The 20,786-nt window shown below is 34.5% G+C and overlaps 1 protein-coding gene across 2 annotated transcripts; it reads right to left on the bottom strand.

Moving 5' to 3' along the window:
- Positions 1 to 17,859: 17,859 nt before the first annotated feature.
- Positions 17,860 to 20,186, bottom strand: LOC141697916 (cinnamoyl-CoA reductase 1-like). Of its 2 annotated transcripts, none has more exons than XM_074502478.1 (6): positions 19,734 to 20,186; positions 19,129 to 19,307; positions 18,767 to 18,952; positions 18,508 to 18,649; positions 18,218 to 18,407; positions 17,860 to 18,136 (listed from the first exon to the last, which is right to left on the bottom strand). In XM_074502478.1, exons 1-6 carry the CDS (start codon positions 19,873 to 19,875, stop codon positions 17,995 to 17,997), a joined length of 981 nt encoding a protein of 326 aa, XP_074358579.1. In that variant the 5' UTR covers positions 19,876 to 20,186; the 3' UTR covers positions 17,860 to 17,994. The 2 variants fall into 2 exon arrangements, with proteins under 2 accessions (XP_074358579.1, XP_074358578.1); XM_074502477.1 differs by having other exon boundaries at positions 18,508 to 18,670; positions 19,734 to 20,185.
- Positions 20,187 to 20,786: the final 600 nt, after the last annotated feature.

Consider the following 20,786-nt stretch of genomic DNA (forward strand, 5'->3'; position numbering starts at 1 on the left):
ATGTTTTGGGGAAAAAGTAACTTCTGAAAATACCTATCTCTAGATTGTGATTAAATTGAAAAGGATTTTTGAATGTGTGCTGTAATTGTTTAAAAAGAGATAGGTGTAATTGATTTTGAAAACTGGATAAACGTGAATCAGATATTGGATGGTCAGTGGCGTAAGAGGCCCGTTATTAAGTAACGGCCCAGCAAGTGGTTGCGTAAGAGGCTAAGTCGGATGCGCGCACTGGTAGGTCGCTTAGTCCAGCATAACAAAGACCTAGCTAGTCTCTGAGTTCCGAAACAAAAATTGTGGTGGGATAGACTGATCAGCTGTCCCTAGAATTCATCCACTTTTATATCTGACTTTGGTTTAATGGTTCCCATAACGGAATAAATAGTTTATGGTCCCCGTATCGGGACAGATGATTTATGGGTCCAGCAATAGACAGTAGTTTTGGAAAGGAAATAGCATGCTAAAATTGAACTCTGGTATTTATGCACAGTACACGACTGTTGATTTTATTTTACAGAGCATGCTAGTTTTGATATCCAGTTTATACCTGTTTTACTTGTTTTCTAACGAATTATGAATTATGTTCCTATAACTGCTTTACTTTAAATCGTTTTTACTTGTAATTCATATAGTGGTACTGATGAGCAATTGATTGCTCACCCTTGCTGAATGTTTTATATACTTATTGCAGATGCCTAGGAGATTCTTTCGTTGTAGTCCGGGCAGAGTTCCAGTTCCTTTCGTGTCAGGCTCCTCTGAGGTAGTTGTTTTGGACCAAAGATGGTCTATTGAGTTGTTGTATTAAGTTAGTAGTGTGAGAATGATCTGTGTAAGTTGGTGTTGTAATTAGTTGTAACCTAAATTATACTTAAACCTGGAAAAGATCTCGGTAAAGGGGTCGTAGTTATATTCTATCATTGAATTGTTTGTCTTATGGTTATTATGGATGACGTCAACTCCTGACCCCGGGGTTGAGGCCGTCACAATTGGTATCAGAGCTACAGATTTGAGTCCCTGATTTAGGTTAAGAGTAGAGTCATAAGAGTGCAAGAAGGTTCATGTATAGATGTGAGTCAGTAACTCAATCAGAGGAGCGAGTCTATGAGTTAAGTCAAGTGTTTCGAGGGTGTAACCTTGATGTCTATTGGGAATTGACTGGAACTGCCCCAGTTTAGAGTACGTCTCCTTCGTATATGTGTTATTGGTAATATTCGATAGAGATTTCTAGTTTTCCTCTCGAGAATGCGAGTCTGATTGAGAGAATTCAGCTTCTGCACGGATTCTTGGTGTGTCAGCTATAGAACCACCCATATTATTCCTAGATATAGCATTTTCGATGTTAAGGGGTGTTGTTGGACCGAGTGTGTGGATCCGGTGAGTCCGAGCAATATGATAATAGCCGGTGGCTGCTATGACAGCCAGGTTCAGTGAAGTACGGGGATTAGTATTGTTGTTATATCTTAAATCCTATACTTATTTCTTGAGACATATTTTGTTTTCCAGAATGAATGCCTGCTTCCCAGGAAGTTGCTTATTTTCCTGCAAGGAAGTCAAATTCGGAGTAAGCAACTTAGGATTCTGTTGATCCCATTATATTTCAGATTTTCTCCTTGGAGATCCTATCATTTGATTAAGGCAAACAATGTATATTAGTTGACCATTTGTCTATGTGACAAAAGGGTCTGGTGGGACGCCACCGAAGTATGTGTTGTGAACTGTGCGGTACTAAGACTGTCCATCTTATGTACATGTATGGTTGCCCTCAATCATATTTACATCTTATTCACTATTCATTCTCATTCGATTTCCTTGATTTTGAAATTTCAATTGGTTTTCCATGATAATAAATTCCTTCAGTGACCTCTGCGGTTAGATAGTTTTATTATTGGGAGTAAATGAAAGTTGACTGTTAGGAAAAAAGTGGAAGTCCTATATCGGAATATTATTTAAAATAATGGTAACCGCTAGAGTTCAGGATCTAATGATGGAGTTGTAGCCTCGGGAAAAGTAAATCAGTGGTTGATGAATCGCTTGTGGGTGAAAAGAAATCATCTCTAGAGGAATGGTTGGTTGAAATTTGGACTATGGTGCCTAGAAGAGTCCCGTGTTCCTTAAGCGGACCTGATTTACCAGTTTGATCTATGTAATCGGTGGTTGATATAGCCAGCCAAGTATCGTAGTTTATCAGATTAGTGTTGACGTGGCAATAGAGCAATAACGGGAAGTTAGTCATTTGCTGTTATGTTAAGGAGCCATGTTATGGTGATTAGTTTCTTTATATTCCAGTTTTTCTATACTGTTGTTAATTCTGCTACTATCATTGCTGCTATTATTGCTAGTGCTGCTAATCTAGATTTCTTTTGTAAATGGACCCCGATATTAAAGACATGGGTACTGTGATTGGGCAGCATTTTCCTGATTCAGGTGCACCGTTAAAACGGTGATACCTATTTTCAAATATTTTTGTTATGTTTTGAATAAACTCATTTATATATATCTCAGGAAGATGCCACCCAAGAAAGCTACCCAGTCTAAAGATAATAGTAGTATTTTTGCGGAGGGTCCAGCTATAAATGAAATTCTAGATTTGTTGTGCCACCAGCAGCAATAATAGTTGCAGCTAATCCAACAGGTTCGGCAGCAGCAACTACTGTTGCAGCAGCAACTACTGTTACAGCAGCAACTACTGTTGCAGCAGCAACTACTGTTGCAGCAGCAACAACAAGGAGTGAACCAAGGTTCTAGTTTCAAATCCTTTCAGAATGTAACCCTCCTGAGTTTAAAGGTGAACCTAATCCAGTAGCTGCTGGAGCATCGTTTAAAGAGATGGAGAAAAAGTTTCAATCTTGTCCAAGTAAGTGAAAACCTTAAGACTGATTATGCAATTTACTTCTTAAAGGATGAAGCGAATTTCTGGTAGGAGTTAACCAGAGCATTAGAAGAAGAAGGACCTGTTCCATGGGTTAGGTTTACTGAGTTGTTTTTGGAAAAATATTTCTCAGATTGTGTGCGGAGTCAAATAGAGATTGAGTTTCTAGAACTGAAACAAGGTAAAAGAAGTGTGTTGGAGTATGAGGCCAAATTTACATAATTGGCCCGATTAGTTCCTGAGTATGTAAGTACGGAGATTCAGAAAGTAAGGAGGTTCCAACAAGGGTTGAAGCCTGAAATTCGCAGAGGAGTGGTGGCATTACAACTCAAGACATAATTCTCAATGGTTCAGGCCGCCCTGGAAATAGAAGGTGACATGAAGTTGGCTGTTAGGGAAGAGAATGATAAGAAAAGGGAGTCTGGTGGTGTTATAAACAAGGCAGATCAAGAAGAATCTAATCAAGAATTGCAGAATCAGTTTGGCCGAAGCAGGAGTAAGAGATTCCGGAAACGGAGTTTCTCTCAGGCTAGGTCTAGTGCTACTTCAATTACTTCCACTCCAACCCAGTCAGTCAAGTCAGCAGTGGATTGCAAGTCCTGTGATAGGAGACACATTGGTTCGTGCAAAAAGGATGTGCATTGTTTCAAGTGTGGACATAAGGGTCATCATGTATCGGAATGTAATCCAGAAAACCCAGGAGTTACGTGTCACAATTGTGGAGAGGTTGGGCATATTGCAAGGAGTTGTGGAATAGTTATTCAAGAAACTTCATCCCAAGGGCCAACATCCAGCACAGCTGAAGGCAGAACTTTCAAAAGGACCAAGAGAGCGAGCGTTTAGAAATTGGATGTAGTTGCAGTTAATCTGGCACCCCTCGAGCTAGAAGAGTTTGCTGTGATTTTAGGATCGGGTTGGTTGTCCTGTAGTATGGCAAGGAGTGTTTTTAGAAGAAGCAAATTGTAAATGTACATAAGCCAATAGTAAGGTAAGTTTCTAGGTGCAGAGGCAATATAAGAAGTTCTTTCAATCATGCGAGAAAAGGGAGAAATAAGCTAAGGATGTTGTTGGAAAAAAAAGGATGGAAATTACGAGATTATGTACCGATTATCGGAAGTTTATCAAAGCGACGAATAAGAATAAATAACTTCTATCAGGAATTGATTACTTATGTAACTTAGTTTGAGAAATGTGTAACTTCTCGGGAATTTACCAAAGATCCAGCCTAAGGACATGTCAAAGATTGCGATGTGAACAGGTTATGAGCGTTGCATGTTTGGTGATATCATGTGGAGTAACAAGTATTTGAGTCGTCTCTAAGAATTTAAAAAAAACATGGTGTATGAGGAGTACTTGGATAAGCAAATTTTATTTATTGATAACATCCTCAGCTATTTAAAGAATGAGAAAGTCTTTGTGGAATGCCCAAGGATTTTCCTCCGAAGATTAGAAGAGAAGCAACTATACATTGAGTTTTCAAGTACGAAGTTTTGGCTGAGGTTAATAAAAAAATTCCGATTAATCCATTAACAACTACCTAAGCAAAGCCGGTATGGTAATAGATGCCCTGTGCAGAAAGAAAGGATTGAACGTAACTAAGACCACTGAGGAGTTAATAAAGGAATCGGAGAGAGTGAAGGTGAAGTTCAAATACCTAAATGTGATAAGAAGTGAATATATGAGATTACTTTTCAGCTTTAATTGATGGAAGTGAGTAAAAAGTGTTCGAATGTTTAGGAATTAAGTTAAAAGTGAGTACCATTTATCATCCATAGACGAAGGGCCAAAGTGAAAAGATGATTCAAACGATATAGGATATGTTGAAAGTATCTATTTTGGATCTTAAAGGAAACTAAGGTAATCACCTACCATTGTTTGAACTTTTCTATGGTAATAGTTATCAGGCTAGTAGGGGATACTACTTTGCGAAGCCTGGTATGGACATAAGTGTGGATCCCCACACTAGTGAGAGAAAGTGGGAATAGAGATGTTGTTGGGTTCTGAGTTAAATTCAGCACACCGAGTTTGTAGTGATGTTGATTTGGAAAAGAGTTGAAGTAGCTCGGGATATACAAAGAAAGGAAGCGGATTTGCATCGAAAAGTGTGGATATCGAAGTAGGGTCGTTAATATTGACCAAAAGTTTCACCTTGAAAGAAATTAATTAAGATTAAATAGAAGGGACAAGTTGAGTCCTAAATTTAATGAACCATTCAATGTATTGATAAATATAGATAGAGTTGCTCATGAGTTGATGTTATCGTTACAACAATATATATATAATGTGTTCTTTGCGTCACTATTAAGGTGATATGCATCTGATTCGAACTAAGTTATTGATTGGGAACCATTGGGCTCTTGTCCAAATTTATTATGCGTGGAATGATCGATCCTAGTCCTGGATCGTTAAGAGCGAGTCCTTAGGAATGAGTTTATATCCATAATGAGTATGTTTTGAATAAATCCTTGAGTAGAAGAGTCCACTTGGGAGTTAGAGTCAGATATGCTTGACAAATATCCTCATTTATTTAATTGGATCAGATTCTGAGGACATAATCTTTTTAAGGGGGAAGGATATAACGACTCGTATATTTTGTTATCTAAATGTGTAATTATTGAATGAGTAAATAAATAAAATATGTACATGGGTTCTGTCAGCGGGTTATTGCTTTTTTATTATATATATGTGATTACTAGTGTATAGGACTGAATTGTGTGGTCAACTAGTGGGTTGTATGATTTTGTTTCGCTCTTAAAAGTGATTTTATTGCAGGTTTATTTTCTATAATATTGGTATTATCTCTAAAATTATTTTTATGATTTTATAACTATAATGATTATTTTTGGGATTTTATAAAATTTACAAATCAATATTCTGCTAATTATTTATTCTTAAATGATTTTCTGTGTGGATTAATGTGGGGTATTTTTATAAATTTCAAAAAATGATTCAAAAATTACTAAAATTTTATGTCTTACACAATTAATTATTTTATGATTTTTAAAATTAGTTTCGCATTTTTCTGATAAACCGTTATCCACAGTTTTGTTCGTTATTTCGTTAAATCAGTTCGGAACCGAGCCCGGAAACGAGGCCACGTGTTCTCATTCTTCAAAAGGTGCCAGCTACACATTTATTCATTCATTTCTTTTGTTATAAAAAAAATTAAAGCCCAACACCCCCACCCCCTTTTTCTCTCTCGGATCTCTCCTGCTCTCGTTTCCTCTCAATCGAGCCTCTCGATTTCTCTTCTTTATCTTGAATTTCTTCTCGCCTTATTGCTTTCTGTCCCTGGTAATTGCTTTTGCTTGTTTTCCTGTTCTGCCTGCCGTTTTCCTTTCTTGTTTTTGCCGCCGGTTCCGGCATGGTAGCGTGGTCGTGTTCAATATATGTATACATATATATGTATATGTGTGTGCGATTATGTGCATATATGTGTGTTAGTGTGTGATTGTGTGTGATTGTGTGTGTATTAGTGTGTGTTAGTGTGTGTTGTGGGTGTGTGTTGCGGCAACGGCCGCGTGTGGCCGTGTGGCGCCGTGTTGTGCTCTGTTCTTCCTTCTATGGTTGGTTGGGCTGGTTCTGTTGCAGTTGGGCCTGGCTGTTGATGTTTTGTGTTGGGCTTCTGTTTGGGCCCTGTCCGTGCGTGCAGTGGACTCGGTTATTACAAAATTTAATTTTAATTCTCTTTTTTTTCTGTAGGGAATTACTGACTAAAATTCGTGATGTTAAATTATTATTTATGCGAGCGATAATTTTAATCAGTGAAATTTATTCGGACACCCGTATATTTTCGGGCACCAATAAGTTTTTCCGCCGTGCTTGATGAATTATTTTACGAGCGCACGGTGGACTGTTATGATTTTTCTGAGTCCTAATATTTTAAAATAAAATCAGTTATAAAATTTATTTTGAAGCGAAAGTAGGATATTATTATTAGAGTTGTGCTGGTGTTGGGTTGGCGAATTGGTTTGATTGTGGTTTGTTGTTGTTGTGGATTTTGTTTGAGACGTAGAGTTGTTCGACGGGTAGGCCGATAAATAGAGGAGGTGCTGCCCGAATTTTTGGAAATTTAAATTCGAAAATGTGGGACATACCCTGTAATTATCGGAACATCGAGCGAGTATAAATAAGTATATACATATATTTTGTGCGGAACCTGATTGTATGTAGTGGTAAATTGTTTTGCCAAAACCAATAACCCTAATTTCATAAAATAACTAGTATACGTATTTTCTGGAATAGAACACCGAACCGATTTTGAGAATGTGAACCCTAAATTGATGTGTGTATTGTAATAATGCATATAAGTACGAGTCAGGATTGTTATTGTTTGGGTAGGATTGGTATTGAGAAATGTCAAGCATACCTAGACGCCTAATGTAGGGGTATTTTGACTCTGTAGGTTCTAGTTGAAGGACTCCAGCAGTGATATCGGACTAAAGAAAACCTAGTGATCAGTCGACAACTATAGCGAGGTTTCAAGCGAAGGACCTGAGCGTAGAAGTCGGATCCAGGATAGTCTGTTAGTAAGGCGGTAAAGCCGAGTGTCCAAGTCAGTCCAAGGTCAATCTGTATTAGTTGTAAAGCTCTGCAAGGCAAGTACCTTTAAACTAATCTTTTACAGTTCAGTATATATGAATAGTTATGGATTTAAATTATGTACTGGAGCAGAACATATTTAAGTTACGTAACTTCTGAAAATACCTATCTCTAGATTGTGATTAAATTGAAAAGGATTTTTGAATGTGTGTTGTAATTGTTTAAAAAGAGATAGGTGTTATTGATTTTGAAAACTGGATAAACATGAATAAAATATTGGATGGTCAGTGGCGTAAGAGGCCCGTTATTAGGTAACGGCCCAGCAAGTGGTTGCGTAAGAGGCTAAGTCGGATGCGTGCACTAGTAGGCCGCTTAGTCCAGCATAATAGAGACCTAGCTAGTCTCTAAGTTCCGGAACAAAAATTGTGGTGAGATAGACTGATCAGATGTCCCTAGAATTCTTCCACTTTTATATCTGACTTTGGTTTAATGGTTCCCGTAACAGAACAAATAGTTTATGGTCCCCGTATCGGGACAGATGATTTATGGGTCCAGCAATGGACATTGGTTTTGGAAAGGAAATAGCATGCTAAAATTGAACTCTGGCATTTATGCACATCACACGACTGTTGATTTTGTTTTACAGAGCATGCTAGTTTTGATATCCATTTTATACATGTTTTACTTATTTTCCAATGAATTATGAATTATGTTCCTATAACTACTTTACTTTAAATCATTTTTACTTGTTATTCATATAGTGGTACTGTTAAGCAATTGATTGCTCACCCTTGCAGAATGTTTTATATACTTATTGCAGATGCCTAGGAGATTCTTCCGTGATAGTCGGGGCAGAGTTCCAGTTCCTTTCGTGTCAGGCTCATCTGAGGTAGTTGTGTTGGACCAAAGATGGTCTATTGAGTTGTTGTATTAAGTTAGTAGTGTCAGAATGGTCTATGTAAGTTGGTGTTGTAATTAGTTGTAACCTAAATTATACTTAAACCTGGAAAAGATCTTAGTAAAGGGGTCGTAGTTATATTCTATTATTGAATTGTTTGTCTTATGGTTATTATGGATGACGTCAATTCCTGACCCCGGGGTAGAGGCCGTCACACTAACAATTACTCTATACAGTGGAATGTTGAATTGAGATTAGCGAATAACTAATTGTTCTAGTTATTTCGCCTTCGTTTTTTGAGATAACTTTAGACCATGAGAAATGGGGAGTTATATTTTTAAGTATTTCGTTTGATTTGGCTCCTTTGATCAAATTGTTTTATGGATTGGATGAATACGTAAGTGACCGGGACGGACGGTCCGGTGGAGAGCTATGCATCATATGAAATAATATGATATAACTTGTGCCATAGGCACATATATTGCCTTTTTATTTGAGTACTCGTGTTTTGGGACATGTTTCTATGAACCATGATCCAGTGCTATCACACGGGCTGATCAGCATATGATAGTACGCCCGTCGGAGTTAGATTACAATCTAAAAATTATCTTTTATTGCTGATAGCTTATTTAGCTTTTATTATTGATCAAACATCACTGGATTTATCCTGTAATTCAGTTATTATCAAAATATGGTTTATCATTTCAAGCATACTTTATACTGCTTGCTGAACATTTCTTTCGCTAATACTTGTTTATTATTCTAATCTTTCAGTTAAGCCAGATCAGGCTTAAGATCCAGGTTTCACCAGGAGAGGTGTACTTGTAAATAGTTTGTTGTGTTTCCAGGAAGACTGTTTTGGGACGTTTGAATAGTCTAGAGGTTTGTAATAAAATTTGAATAATTTGTAAAACTAAATAGACTTATGGTTTGTAATAACACTTGGTTTGTATTAGTGTCTGTTTCATACTATAACCTGTGATCGATCCAGTTGCATGCAAGGGGTCATATTATTATTTCATTCCACTGTGGTTATTATATTATAGTTTATCGGTTAGTGACCCCCAAATCTAGATCCCGGGTTTGGAGGGCGTCACAGAAACTCTGATGAGAAGGAAGCAAAATCTGAAAAATATGACAAGGCAAAGACAAGGTGCTACAACTGTGATGGAGTTGGACACATTGCAGCTGACTGTAGGAAGCCAAACGCTGAGAAGAAACAAGCCTTGATCACCAAGAAGTAGAACTGGGATGATACATCAGAATGATGATGGTGTTAACTATGCTCTTATGGCAAACGCTGATAGTGAGGCTGATATTGCTGAGTTGAAGGTACCTCAAACAATAATTGCTTTTGATACTGATGATATTTGTGAATTAAGACTATTTCTTAAATATCTGCATGTTATTTATAGAGATCAAACACTTGAAAATGCTAGGATTAAAACTGAGCATCATTCAGTAGTTAAGACTATTTCTTAAATATATGCATGTTATTTATAGAGATCAAACACTTGAAAATGTTAGGATTAAAACTGAGCATCATTCAGTAGTTTAGCAAAGGATTGGGGAGAGTAGCTTAGGCTGGAAGCATAAATATAGGGTTGAAGGTAATTGTTGATGTAGTCATTACTTCCAATGCTGATGACAAATATAGATTTAGACAAGTAGTCTTTCATCTTTGTGGAGCTTTCAAATTATCTTGCCAAATTCACATTCACTATTCTTTCAAACAAGTTTATCTGATCACCTAAATTTAGGAATTTTTCCCGCAAGGAAAATCATATACATTACCATAAACATAAGGTAATTTTTGCAGATTGTGTATATTAAATTGTTTCGGTATTCAAGGGTAACACAGTAACACGATCAATCAGTAGTTGAACATCGATGACATGTGCTTTTTATGTATAACATAATAAAACAAGTACGATATGAGTTGTTTGACCTGGATTTCATAAGAGTAGTGTTGGGGATCTCAAATTAAATCTGAAATTTAAGATACGATGAATATTTTTATTTACATGTTTAAACATTAATTAACATACTAAGTTATAATTAATCATCGCATTGAGACCTTAAGACAAAAAGATTTGCCTAATAGTATAAACATCTAGTTCGGCTTATATACGCACCAGAGTATACATAATGAGACATAATAAAGTTTCCAACTTCCATTTACCACTTTTATTGAATCATATTCTCCGATATACAATTATTGCTTCACTATAAATTTTTAACTCATCAGCTTCATTTACTTTTTCACTTAAAACTTAGGTTATGAACTGAACTGAAATTAATATGCCAGGGAAGGTGAATTTGGAAAAAGAAACAAAAAGATGACGACAAACTTGGTTCTACCAAACCATACCATATCAAAAGTGTACAGAACAGGTCTAAAATGTACGCATAACTTATTTTACTCCAAAACATCAGTGACTTATATATAAGCATCATACTTATAATGTACAATCCAGTTTCCGGTAGAATACCACAGGTTCCAGATGCATAGTTAAACATGGCAGCCCAAGAAACTCAGCTGCAGCATTTTAACATAATGAGAAACAATAAGAAACTTAACATACATAATTTAAATTTCACATGTAACATAATCACATTGTATATTGTACATAAATGTGAGTATTTAAGTTCATGCTCTCAAATATTATAAAAAAAGTTATGAAATAAATTATCATAATGTAAATCGAGAATGACTATATAAACAACATTAATTTTGCGTACCTATGAAATCTATTGGTAAATCTTCCGGTAGAGCCTCTTGCAAATTTGTGATCATATGGTATGAAATCAGCCTTGGCTAAAGTTGGTAAAAGATTATTGTTGTCACTGTCAAACAGAGAGTCCTCGTAAACACTAATTAAACATGTGTTTTAAGTCTTTTTTTTAATTATTATTTTATTGAGAATGAAAACACTACGCCATAGATGGCCTATCGCAATGGTTTAATCATATGTGTTACAAAATTATGTTACCTTAGCTATGCTCATCTTAGCCTACCGCAACATAGTATTTTTTATGTTACCATAGCCTTTGTAACATGTTACTATAGTTTCAAAGTGTTATATATGGTAACATGTAATAACTTATGTTACAATAGGGTGTTAATAGATAAGAAAAAGTAACATTTTACAAAAAATTAAATATATATAATTATTTGACTTGAAAAATTAATCAATATTGATAATATAATTAAACAATAATATTAATATTAGCTAAGATTGATAAAAAAAATTTTGTTAAATTTTGTTAACTATACTATTTTGTAACTGATAATTTTTATTAATAAAAAATTTAAACACTATTTAAACCTAAAAATTATTAAAAATAAAAAATAACAGTGAATAGAAACAGTTTTTTGGAGTCTCGTTGGGCTATAGTTGGACTCTGAAGAGGCGGGTTCAAAATTTTTAGAGAGCGGGCTCAAAATTTTGCAGAAGCGGGCTATCAGCCGCTCTATTACACTCTAAACATATCTCCCTCGGTCTCTCTCAGTTTTCAATCGATTCACGCCCTATCTATTTTATCAATTCAGGGCTTCACTGTAAAAGGATTCAACACAATTGGTTTGGGGCTTCACGGGTCTTCCCGCTTGCGCAATGTCTTTACCAGAAGAAGACGAATGGGAGCTCATCAACGACGATGGCTTCGTCTACAAGCGCAACAAGCGCCCTCGCCTCGATATCACTGCCGCCACTTCTGCTCCCCTTCAGATCCACTTGTTGAGGACAACAATCGAAAGATTTGGAGAAGAAATTCTCTGTTAAAACCTAAAGACAAGTACCAAGCCGAGCTATCTCGTTGGGAACTTTTGTCAAACACCTTGAGGGACTTGAATTTGCAAACCCATAATGTTGAAAAGAGGTCTGAGAAGATTGATGTGGGCTAAAGGGGAGATGAGTTTTCGGGTTTTAGCGGGTGTGCTCTTGTTGATGAGCTTCTTGCTCAGGTAGTTTCAAGATCTTAGTTTTTTGCTAAATTTGACTTTCTTTTTGAATTTTAGGAACTTTTATCTGCTGCAACAGGAGATAAATTGATGCATTATAATTGTTTTGGTTTAGAGATTTGGAGAATCAATTTGTTCAATTGTGCAAGCGGAGAGATGAGTTTATGCAAAATTTAATTGATGAGGTACGTGGCTCTGTTAATGAAGGGGAGGCTAAAACTTTGATTCAGGTGTTGTTGGATTTAAATGAGGCCAAACCTGATTACTACAGAGACGATGTTATTATGAGCCTGATGCAGGTACCTCTTTAATCTTTTACCTATTAGCTAAATATTCATTCGTATACATTGGTGTTGATGATTTCTAAGACGATTAAATTATCTTTAATGTGATCTGTAACTGAAATGTCTTGTTTGTTAAATTATTCGTTTAGATTTCTACAATCATTGTTTCAACATTTTGATGTATTTTTGAACTATGAGAACCTGAGAGTCCAGATAGTCTGCAGATTGCAGAATAATTTTTTCCGTCATTGTTATAATATAGTTTGCTGTATAGTTTACTCATTGTTGCCAAATTAACTGTTAAGTCTGGTTTATGCATACCATATTGTTGCGTGATGCAGTGACTCTGAGAATGTATCCAGTAGCCTGATATCTTATACCCCACTAATTAGCAGAGCAATTTACAATTGGTGGATTTAGAGTTCCCCATGGTACAATGTTGCTGGTTGATGTGAAGGCCATACAAAATGACCCGAAAATCTGGGGAGACCCTAAGAACTTCAGGCCTGAGAGATTCCAGGAGGGTGGTAATGTGGGGCTTGGATTCATGCCATTTGGATCAGGGAGAAGGAAGTGTCCTGGAGAAGGTTTGGCTACGCGGGTAGTTGTATTGGCATTAGGAGCATTGATTCAGTGTTTTAACTGGGACCGTATCAGTGAAGAGATGGTTGATATGACTGAAGGCCATGGCCTTTTTGCTCCCAAGGTTGTGACCTTGAAGGCAAAGTGTGCAGCTCGACCAAGCATGGTCAGCCTTCTATCTGAAATTTAAGGAGATTTGTAGTAGATCAAGTCGAGTTAGACTAATCTGATCATCGACTCTTTATTAATACTAGTTTATTATTATGCTAAAGCTCTTAGAAAATACTAGTTTATTATTATGCTAAAGCTCTTTGTTAAGCATTTTGCTATGAACCACTGATCTGGGTTGTGACTAGTGTACTCAAATTTTGTCTAGAAAAAGAAAAATTAACCACTTCTGTTATACTGCAGGTTTAAATAAGTCGGAAATGATTGGGGAAGCAGGTAGTAGGTGCTTCTCTCTTCGAAAGAGCAATAGTAACAGGGCAGGAGAATCTGCATCTTCCTCGTTTTTCAGGTCTTTTAATTTGAGACTTGTTTTTTTGTACACTAGAGTTTCTTATTTGATGAAGACACTTCTGACTTTGTACACATACTAAGAACACAATCATAATATAAAAGAAATATATGTGCCAGTATGTGAACTAGTGAAACTGTTGTAAAATGTAACCTCTCACAAGTAATTAATAATCCTCTGGGTTTTATATGAACAGATTAACTTGCAGGTGTCATGAGATGCTCGTATATCTTTTTACAGTTTGTTACAATTTGGCACCCACAAATGAATTATAACATACTTGATATTACATTAGCATACTCGTGTTGACCACACACATTTGAATATTTAAAAATAAATTAATTGTATTTTTCTGATTATGTTTCTTATGCAAAAGACTGGAGTTCATCATGCCATGAACCCAGACCCATATAAAGGAGTTTTTGGTTCTGATGGTGAAAAGTATGTTAAAGACGTTGATGATCTCATTCAGTTTGGTACTTCGGGCAATGTTGTTGGTTTTATTAGTGAAGCAATTCAGGTTACCTTATTGATATATTTTTGCCCAATAGTTAGTTCCTGCAAAATACAAAGCAAATATTTTGTGACAACTGAGGTACCTCCTTTTTGTGACAGGGAGTTGGTGGTATTGTTGAATTGGCTCCAGGTTACCAGTCTGCAATACATAGCACCATCAAGAAAGTATGAGGCCTTTTTATATCTGATGAAATTTAGTTAGGATTTTCCAGGATAGGAAGCCATTTTTGGGGATTTGAGTCCCATGATGTTGTGCCTGACATTGTTACAGATCAGGAAGCTCTGGTTAACATTATAGAGCATATTTTTGTTTATTTTGTCGACTTGTATGTAAAACAGGTTTATGGCATGTTCAATTTACAAACAAATCCTTTCAAGTTTTTTTGAGAAATATGTTACATTAGGTACATAAGTGTTACAAAAAAATTGGTTTAATATAATACAAATAATTATAAAACTTTTACACGGAAAAAAATATTACAATGATTTTGTGGCCCACCAGTGGGGCCCACAAGTGGTCCCCATTTTTTTTTGGATATTATAAGTCCAAAGGTAACATACATATTGTGATACTATAGACATAGATTGATGTTACCTTTGACAGCTATTGTAACACAAATGTGAATGTTACACTAGGACAAAAGTAATGTTACCTTAGGGGCCAAAGGTAACTCGAAAAAAAGCAACTTAATTTTTATGTTACCTTAGGCCTTTTTCTGGCTGTGGTAACAAAAGTAATGTTACCTTAGGGGCCAAATGTGAATGTTACTTAATTTTTATGGTGTAGTGAAGGGGTCATATTATTATTTCATTCCACTGTGGTTATTATATTATAGTTTATCGGTTAGTGACCCCCAAATCTAGATCCCGGGTTTGGAGGGCGTCACAGAAACTCTGATGAGAAGGAAGCAAAATCTGAAAAATATGACAAGGCAAAGACAAGGTGCTACAACTGTGATGGAGTTGGACACATTGCAGCTGACTGTAGGAAGCCAAACGCTGAGAAGAAACAAGCCTTGATCACCAAGAAGAAGAACTGGGATGATACATCAGAATGATGATGGTGTTAACTATGCTCTTATGGCAAACGCTGATAGTGAGGCTGATATTGCTGAGTTGAAGGTACCTCAAACAATAATTGCTTTTGATACTGATGATATTTGTGAATTAAGACTATTTCTTAAATATCTGCATGTTATTTATAGAGATCAAACACTTGAAAATGCTAGGATTAAAACTGAGCATCATTCAGTAGTTAAGACTATTTCTTAAATATCTGCATGTTATTTATAGAGATCAAACACTTGAAAATGTTAGGATTAAAACTGAGCATCATTCAGTAGTTTAGCAAAGGATTGGGGAGAGTAGCTTAGGCTGGAAGCATAAATATAGGGTTGAAGGTAATTGTTGATGTAGTCATTACTTCCAATGCTGATGACAAATATAGATTTAGACAAGTAGTCTTTCATCTTTGTGGAGCTTTCAAATTATCTTGCCAAATTCACATTCACTATTCTTTCAAACAAGTTTATCTGATCACCTAAATTTAGGATTTTTTCCCGCAAGGAAAATCATATACATTACCATAAACATAAGGTAATTTTTGCAGATTGTGTATATTAAATTGTTTCGGTATTCAAGGGTAACACAGTAACACGATCAATCAGTAGTTGAACATCGATGACATGTGCTTTTTATGTATAACATAATAAAACAAGTACAATATGAGTTGTTTGACCTGGATTTCATAAGAGTAGTGTTGGGATCTCAAATTAAATCTGAAATTTAAGATACGATGAATATTTTTATTTACATGTTTAAACATTAATTAACATACTAAGTTATAATTAATCATCGTATTGAGACCTTAAAAAAAAAGATTTGCCTAATAGTATAAACATCTAGTTCGGCTTATATACGCACCAGAGTATACATAATGAGACATAATAAAGTTTCCAACTTCCATTTACCACTTTTATTGAATCATATTCTCCGATATACAATTATTGCTTCACTATAAATTTTTAACTCATCAGCTTCATTTACTTTTTCACTTAAAACTTAGGTTAAGAACTGAACTGAAATTAATATGCCAGGGAAGGTGAATTTGGAAAAAGAAACAAAAAGATGACGACAAACTTGGTTCTACCAAACCATACCATATCAAAAGTGTACAGAACAGGTCTAAAATGTACGCATAACTTATTTTACTCCAAAACATCAGTGACTTATATATAAGCATCATACTTATAATGTACAATCCAGTTTCCGGTAGAATACCACAGGTTCCAGATGCATAGTTAAACATGGCATGGCAGCCCAAGAAACTCAGCTGCAGCATTTTAACATAATGAGAAACAATAAGAAACTTAACATACATAATTTAAATTTCACATGTAACATAATCACATTGTATATTGTACATAAATGTGAGTATTTAAGTTCATGCTCTCAAATATTACAAAAAAAGTTATGAAATAAATTATCATAATGTAAATCGAGAACGACTATATAAACAACATTAATTTTGCGTACCTATGAAATCTATTGGTAAATCTTCCGGTAGAGCCTCTTGCAAATTTGTGATCATATGGTATGAAATCAGCCTTGGCTAAAGTTGGTAAAAGATTATTGTTGTCACTGTCAAACAGAGAGTCCTCGTAAACACTAATTAAACATGTGTTTTAAGTCTTTTTTTTAATTATTATTTTATTGAGAATGAAAACACCACACCATCTTGCATTTTATAAAAAAAACACGTTTTAGTGAGCCAATAAGATCATTTTTTTAATATATGATGTTGGAGACCTTATTTAATAAAATAAAATTGTACCATTGAAAGCTAACACCATCATTTCATTATCATCTCAACATTTAGAAACCTAATTTATTTTATCAAAGATAATATATAATCATCAAGATCTATATGCAATAATATATGATATCACATGAATAATATATAATTTATTTTTATTTTAACTGATCAATCATTATATATAATCTAATATCATATTCTATGATTATTAGATTTTAATATTCATTTCTTATATGTAATATCATAGATTTTGATATAACAATTACTTTAAAGTATTAAATCATTAATTAAATACGTGTTACGTTTAAATTCATTTATTTTTTTTATAAAATAGTTCTTCCAATATTGATCAATATTATTATTCAAATAGCAACTTAAATTAACACACGCCCACACACACACATATATATATATATATTTGTATAATGATTAAAAAATATTACTATAACTTTTATATAATAAATACATATTAAGTGCATTATTAAAAACGTAAATGATATATTGACATAGTATGGTTAGATTTAGATTCAATCCCTCTTCATAATATTTTTTTAAAATATAATAACATACATGCAAATTTATAATTTCAAATGAATAAAATGTCATTAATTTTATACCATGTTAGGCTATTATAAATTGATTAGTAATATTATTTTAATAGTAACTTAATATTTTTAGAAATATATAAATAATTAAATCAAGAAATATAAAAAATATGATTAAAATGTTATTTTATAACTCTCACGTGATAAATACATATTAAATGTTTGATTTATAAAACACAAATGACATATCAGTGAAGTGTGCATTCTAGACCTTAGATTAATATTCAAATCTGTAATATTTTTTTAATATAATAAATATGTAAATTCATATGAATAAAATGTCTTATTATTTTTTAAACTGATGATGGTGTATTATAAAAATAAAGATAAAGATTGCTGAGAGTACTATGTTACAACAAGAAGAATGTATAACAGTTGTATTCACAACTCTTACTAGAGTCTATATTAAGTTGCAAGTAGACAATGTTCTTCATAATCTTTAACAACATCTTTCAAAGTCTCTTCCAAGGGCTTAGACACCCACCCCAGGCTTTGCAGCTTATGTGAATTCAACTTCCATGAGTTTAGCTGTTGTACTTCGGCGAAGCTGTCATCAAATGCATTTTGTTATATTGAAATTAAAATTGTGGTTATGAAAAAAAAAGAAAAAGAAAACAAGAAGGTTTACCTTGTAGAGTACTTGTAGTCTGGAAACCAGCTCTTCAACTTCTGTACCAGTTCTGTGACGCGAAGACCAAAGGAGGAGCATATAAATCGTCCCTTTGCTTCATCGTTTTCATAGAGCAAAAGGATTCCCTTGGCCAAATCACGTACATCCACAAGAGGAAATTCTATATTGTCTACCTTCACACTTGAACCTAATTTTTTAAATAGAAAAATTAGAAGTTGGTTTAACGAACAAAGGTTATGCTACATTATTCCTTGCTGTAAAAAAATAGCTAGTACTAAATAAACAACCTTCCATGTAACGAAGAATGCGTAAGCTAGAGGCATTTGCTGTGGATTGCAGCATTGGCCCAATGACAATGGATGGGCATATTGTCACAATGTCAAGACCACTTTTCTTTGCATGAAGCCAAGCTTCTTTCTCTGCAATAGTCTTGGCCAGACAATACCAATTCTGTGTGCTCATTACGATAGAAGGCCAGATGATTTCCTACGCTTAAATCACTTTATATGACATATAGATCCACTGCTTAAATTATAAAGAAATTACCTTAGTAGATCTACAATATTCAGTATCAGTCCAACAGGATTCATCCATGTCCTGATCCATAGGCCAGTTAGGATTCACCATAATAGCACCAGCAGATGAAACAACAACCACTTTCCTAACTCCGTATTTTAAGCATGCGTTTAGTACGTTTCTTGTACCTTGTACAGCTGGTTCAAGTAGCTCTACCTGAGTATAACAAAATTATCATAAACACGATCTTACAAAGATGTTCTGTTTAACAATCATGATAATCTATTAATCCCTCCATTCCAGTAACAGAGTTTCATTTTGATTTAAGAATTCTAGTTAAAATGCTTATGATATAACATTAATAGGATCTAGTAATTATACAAGAGACTTGCCTCAGGATTAGCCACGGGAGAAATATTATCAGGAACTGGAGAAGCAACATGGAACACTCCTTTGCATCCGTCAATGGCAGCACAAAGTCCTTCATGCTCAAGCAAATCTGTCTTAAACAGCTGCAGATTCTCTGATGCATATTCCAAATTTTGTAGATGTCCATTCTTTTTTTCATCACCTACGAATTAACACATGCATGGTAAGATTTCATCTAGGGACAGCCGGACAGGGTTTATGCAATAGAAGAGAGACCTATGACCTTTCAACAAAAAAATTATGTTGTCGATAATAGGACTTGGAATTTCATCGATAATGTCATATTTGCCGATTGAAATGTTGTTTTACCGTTAACGTGGATAGCAAAACCAACTTATCAGGGTCAGTCACTCAGTTACTAATAAGAAATTAAGCATATCCTAGCAAATGTTATTTACTTAACCAACATCGATTGTTTTGTACTTTTTCTAGTAGCCGCTGTCGATTAATAACAAGAACCGACAAAGATTTAACTTTTCAAACTAACAGACACTGATTACTAGGAGTGCTGAATTGTAATGTATGCAATGCAAGAATAGAGAGAATAAAGTAAGTTTTGATGACTTACAGGGGTTTCTAGCTGTTCCATGAACGGTATAACCCTTGGACAGGAGAAACTTGACAAGCCAGGACGCTACATACCCTCCTGCACCTGTTACACACACTTTTTTCTTTGAACTGCAATCTCCTTCCATCCTCTCTACCTTCATTGATAGCTCATCTCAACCAGCTTCAGCATTCTTATTTATAGTTCCTTACACAATTATTTCTTTGCCAATCCGGTCAAGAAAAACAGATACTAAGAAACAAAATCCGGTGCTATAATAATAAGTGAACTAGCCTAGCATATGTCGACAGATGAACTGCTACATTAATTTTATACCTTTTATTATGTCTTTCTCTATGAACATTTCTACATTTTTAACTACACGAATGAAAGTCTTGCATCTTGGACCGTCGATCAGTGCAGGCTGACGAAACGCATATTGTTAAAGGGGGTACTTTAGTGGAAGAGGAAGTCTATCCATTATTTAATGAATCGGAGGTGCTACGCAAGAGACTAGTAGATAGGAGACCTTTTATAAACTTTTTAATAATTTTAAGTATAAATTACTTATAAGTTATTAAATTGTACGGTAAATCATGATTTTTTATTTATTTTAAAAAATCAAAATTTTAATATAATAATTTAATACATGAATAGAAAATTAAGAAAATAATTTAAATGTAAATATGGAAATACAAACATAAATATAAAAAATTGAAGTCTAAAAGAGAAATTTAAATAATAGATATACTAGATATACTGTAGTATCTATGTTATCTTAAATACTAATATTGCCCATATAACATTTATTCACTAATCTACCCACTAATTTACCGATAACACATGATCCATGACCCATTTTATTATTTTAGACATAAAATTTTATATTATACACATATCCATGGAACTTTCCATTTAAATCCATAATGACTCATATAAAAACTAACTTAATATATCAATCTATACACCTAAATCTCGGTGATTGTAACAACTGAATAATACATTTGAATTTTTTTGAATTATTTCCTCTTAGAATGCGAACCTCCTCTAATCTTTTCATTTGTTTCATGCTCT

Source organism: Apium graveolens, chromosome 11, assembly GCF_009905375.1.
Source record: "Apium graveolens cultivar Ventura chromosome 11, ASM990537v1, whole genome shotgun sequence".
Taxonomy (NCBI): domain Eukaryota; kingdom Viridiplantae; phylum Streptophyta; class Magnoliopsida; order Apiales; family Apiaceae; genus Apium; species Apium graveolens.

Bases quoted from the DNA above. Each gene is read 5' to 3' on its own strand.
- LOC141697916 (XM_074502477.1), bottom strand. From the start codon at position 19,875: ATGAAGGTAGAGAGGATGGAAGGAGATTGCAGTTCAAAGAAAAAAGTG. The intron at 18,671-18,766 runs GTAATTTCTTTA...ATGAGCACACAG, and splicing joins AATATTGTAGATCTACTAAG to AATTGGTATTGTCTGGCCAA. The intron at 18,408-18,507 runs GTTGTTTATTTA...TTAAAAAATTAG, and splicing joins CATTCTTCGTTACATGGAAG to GTTCAAGTGTGAAGGTAGAC.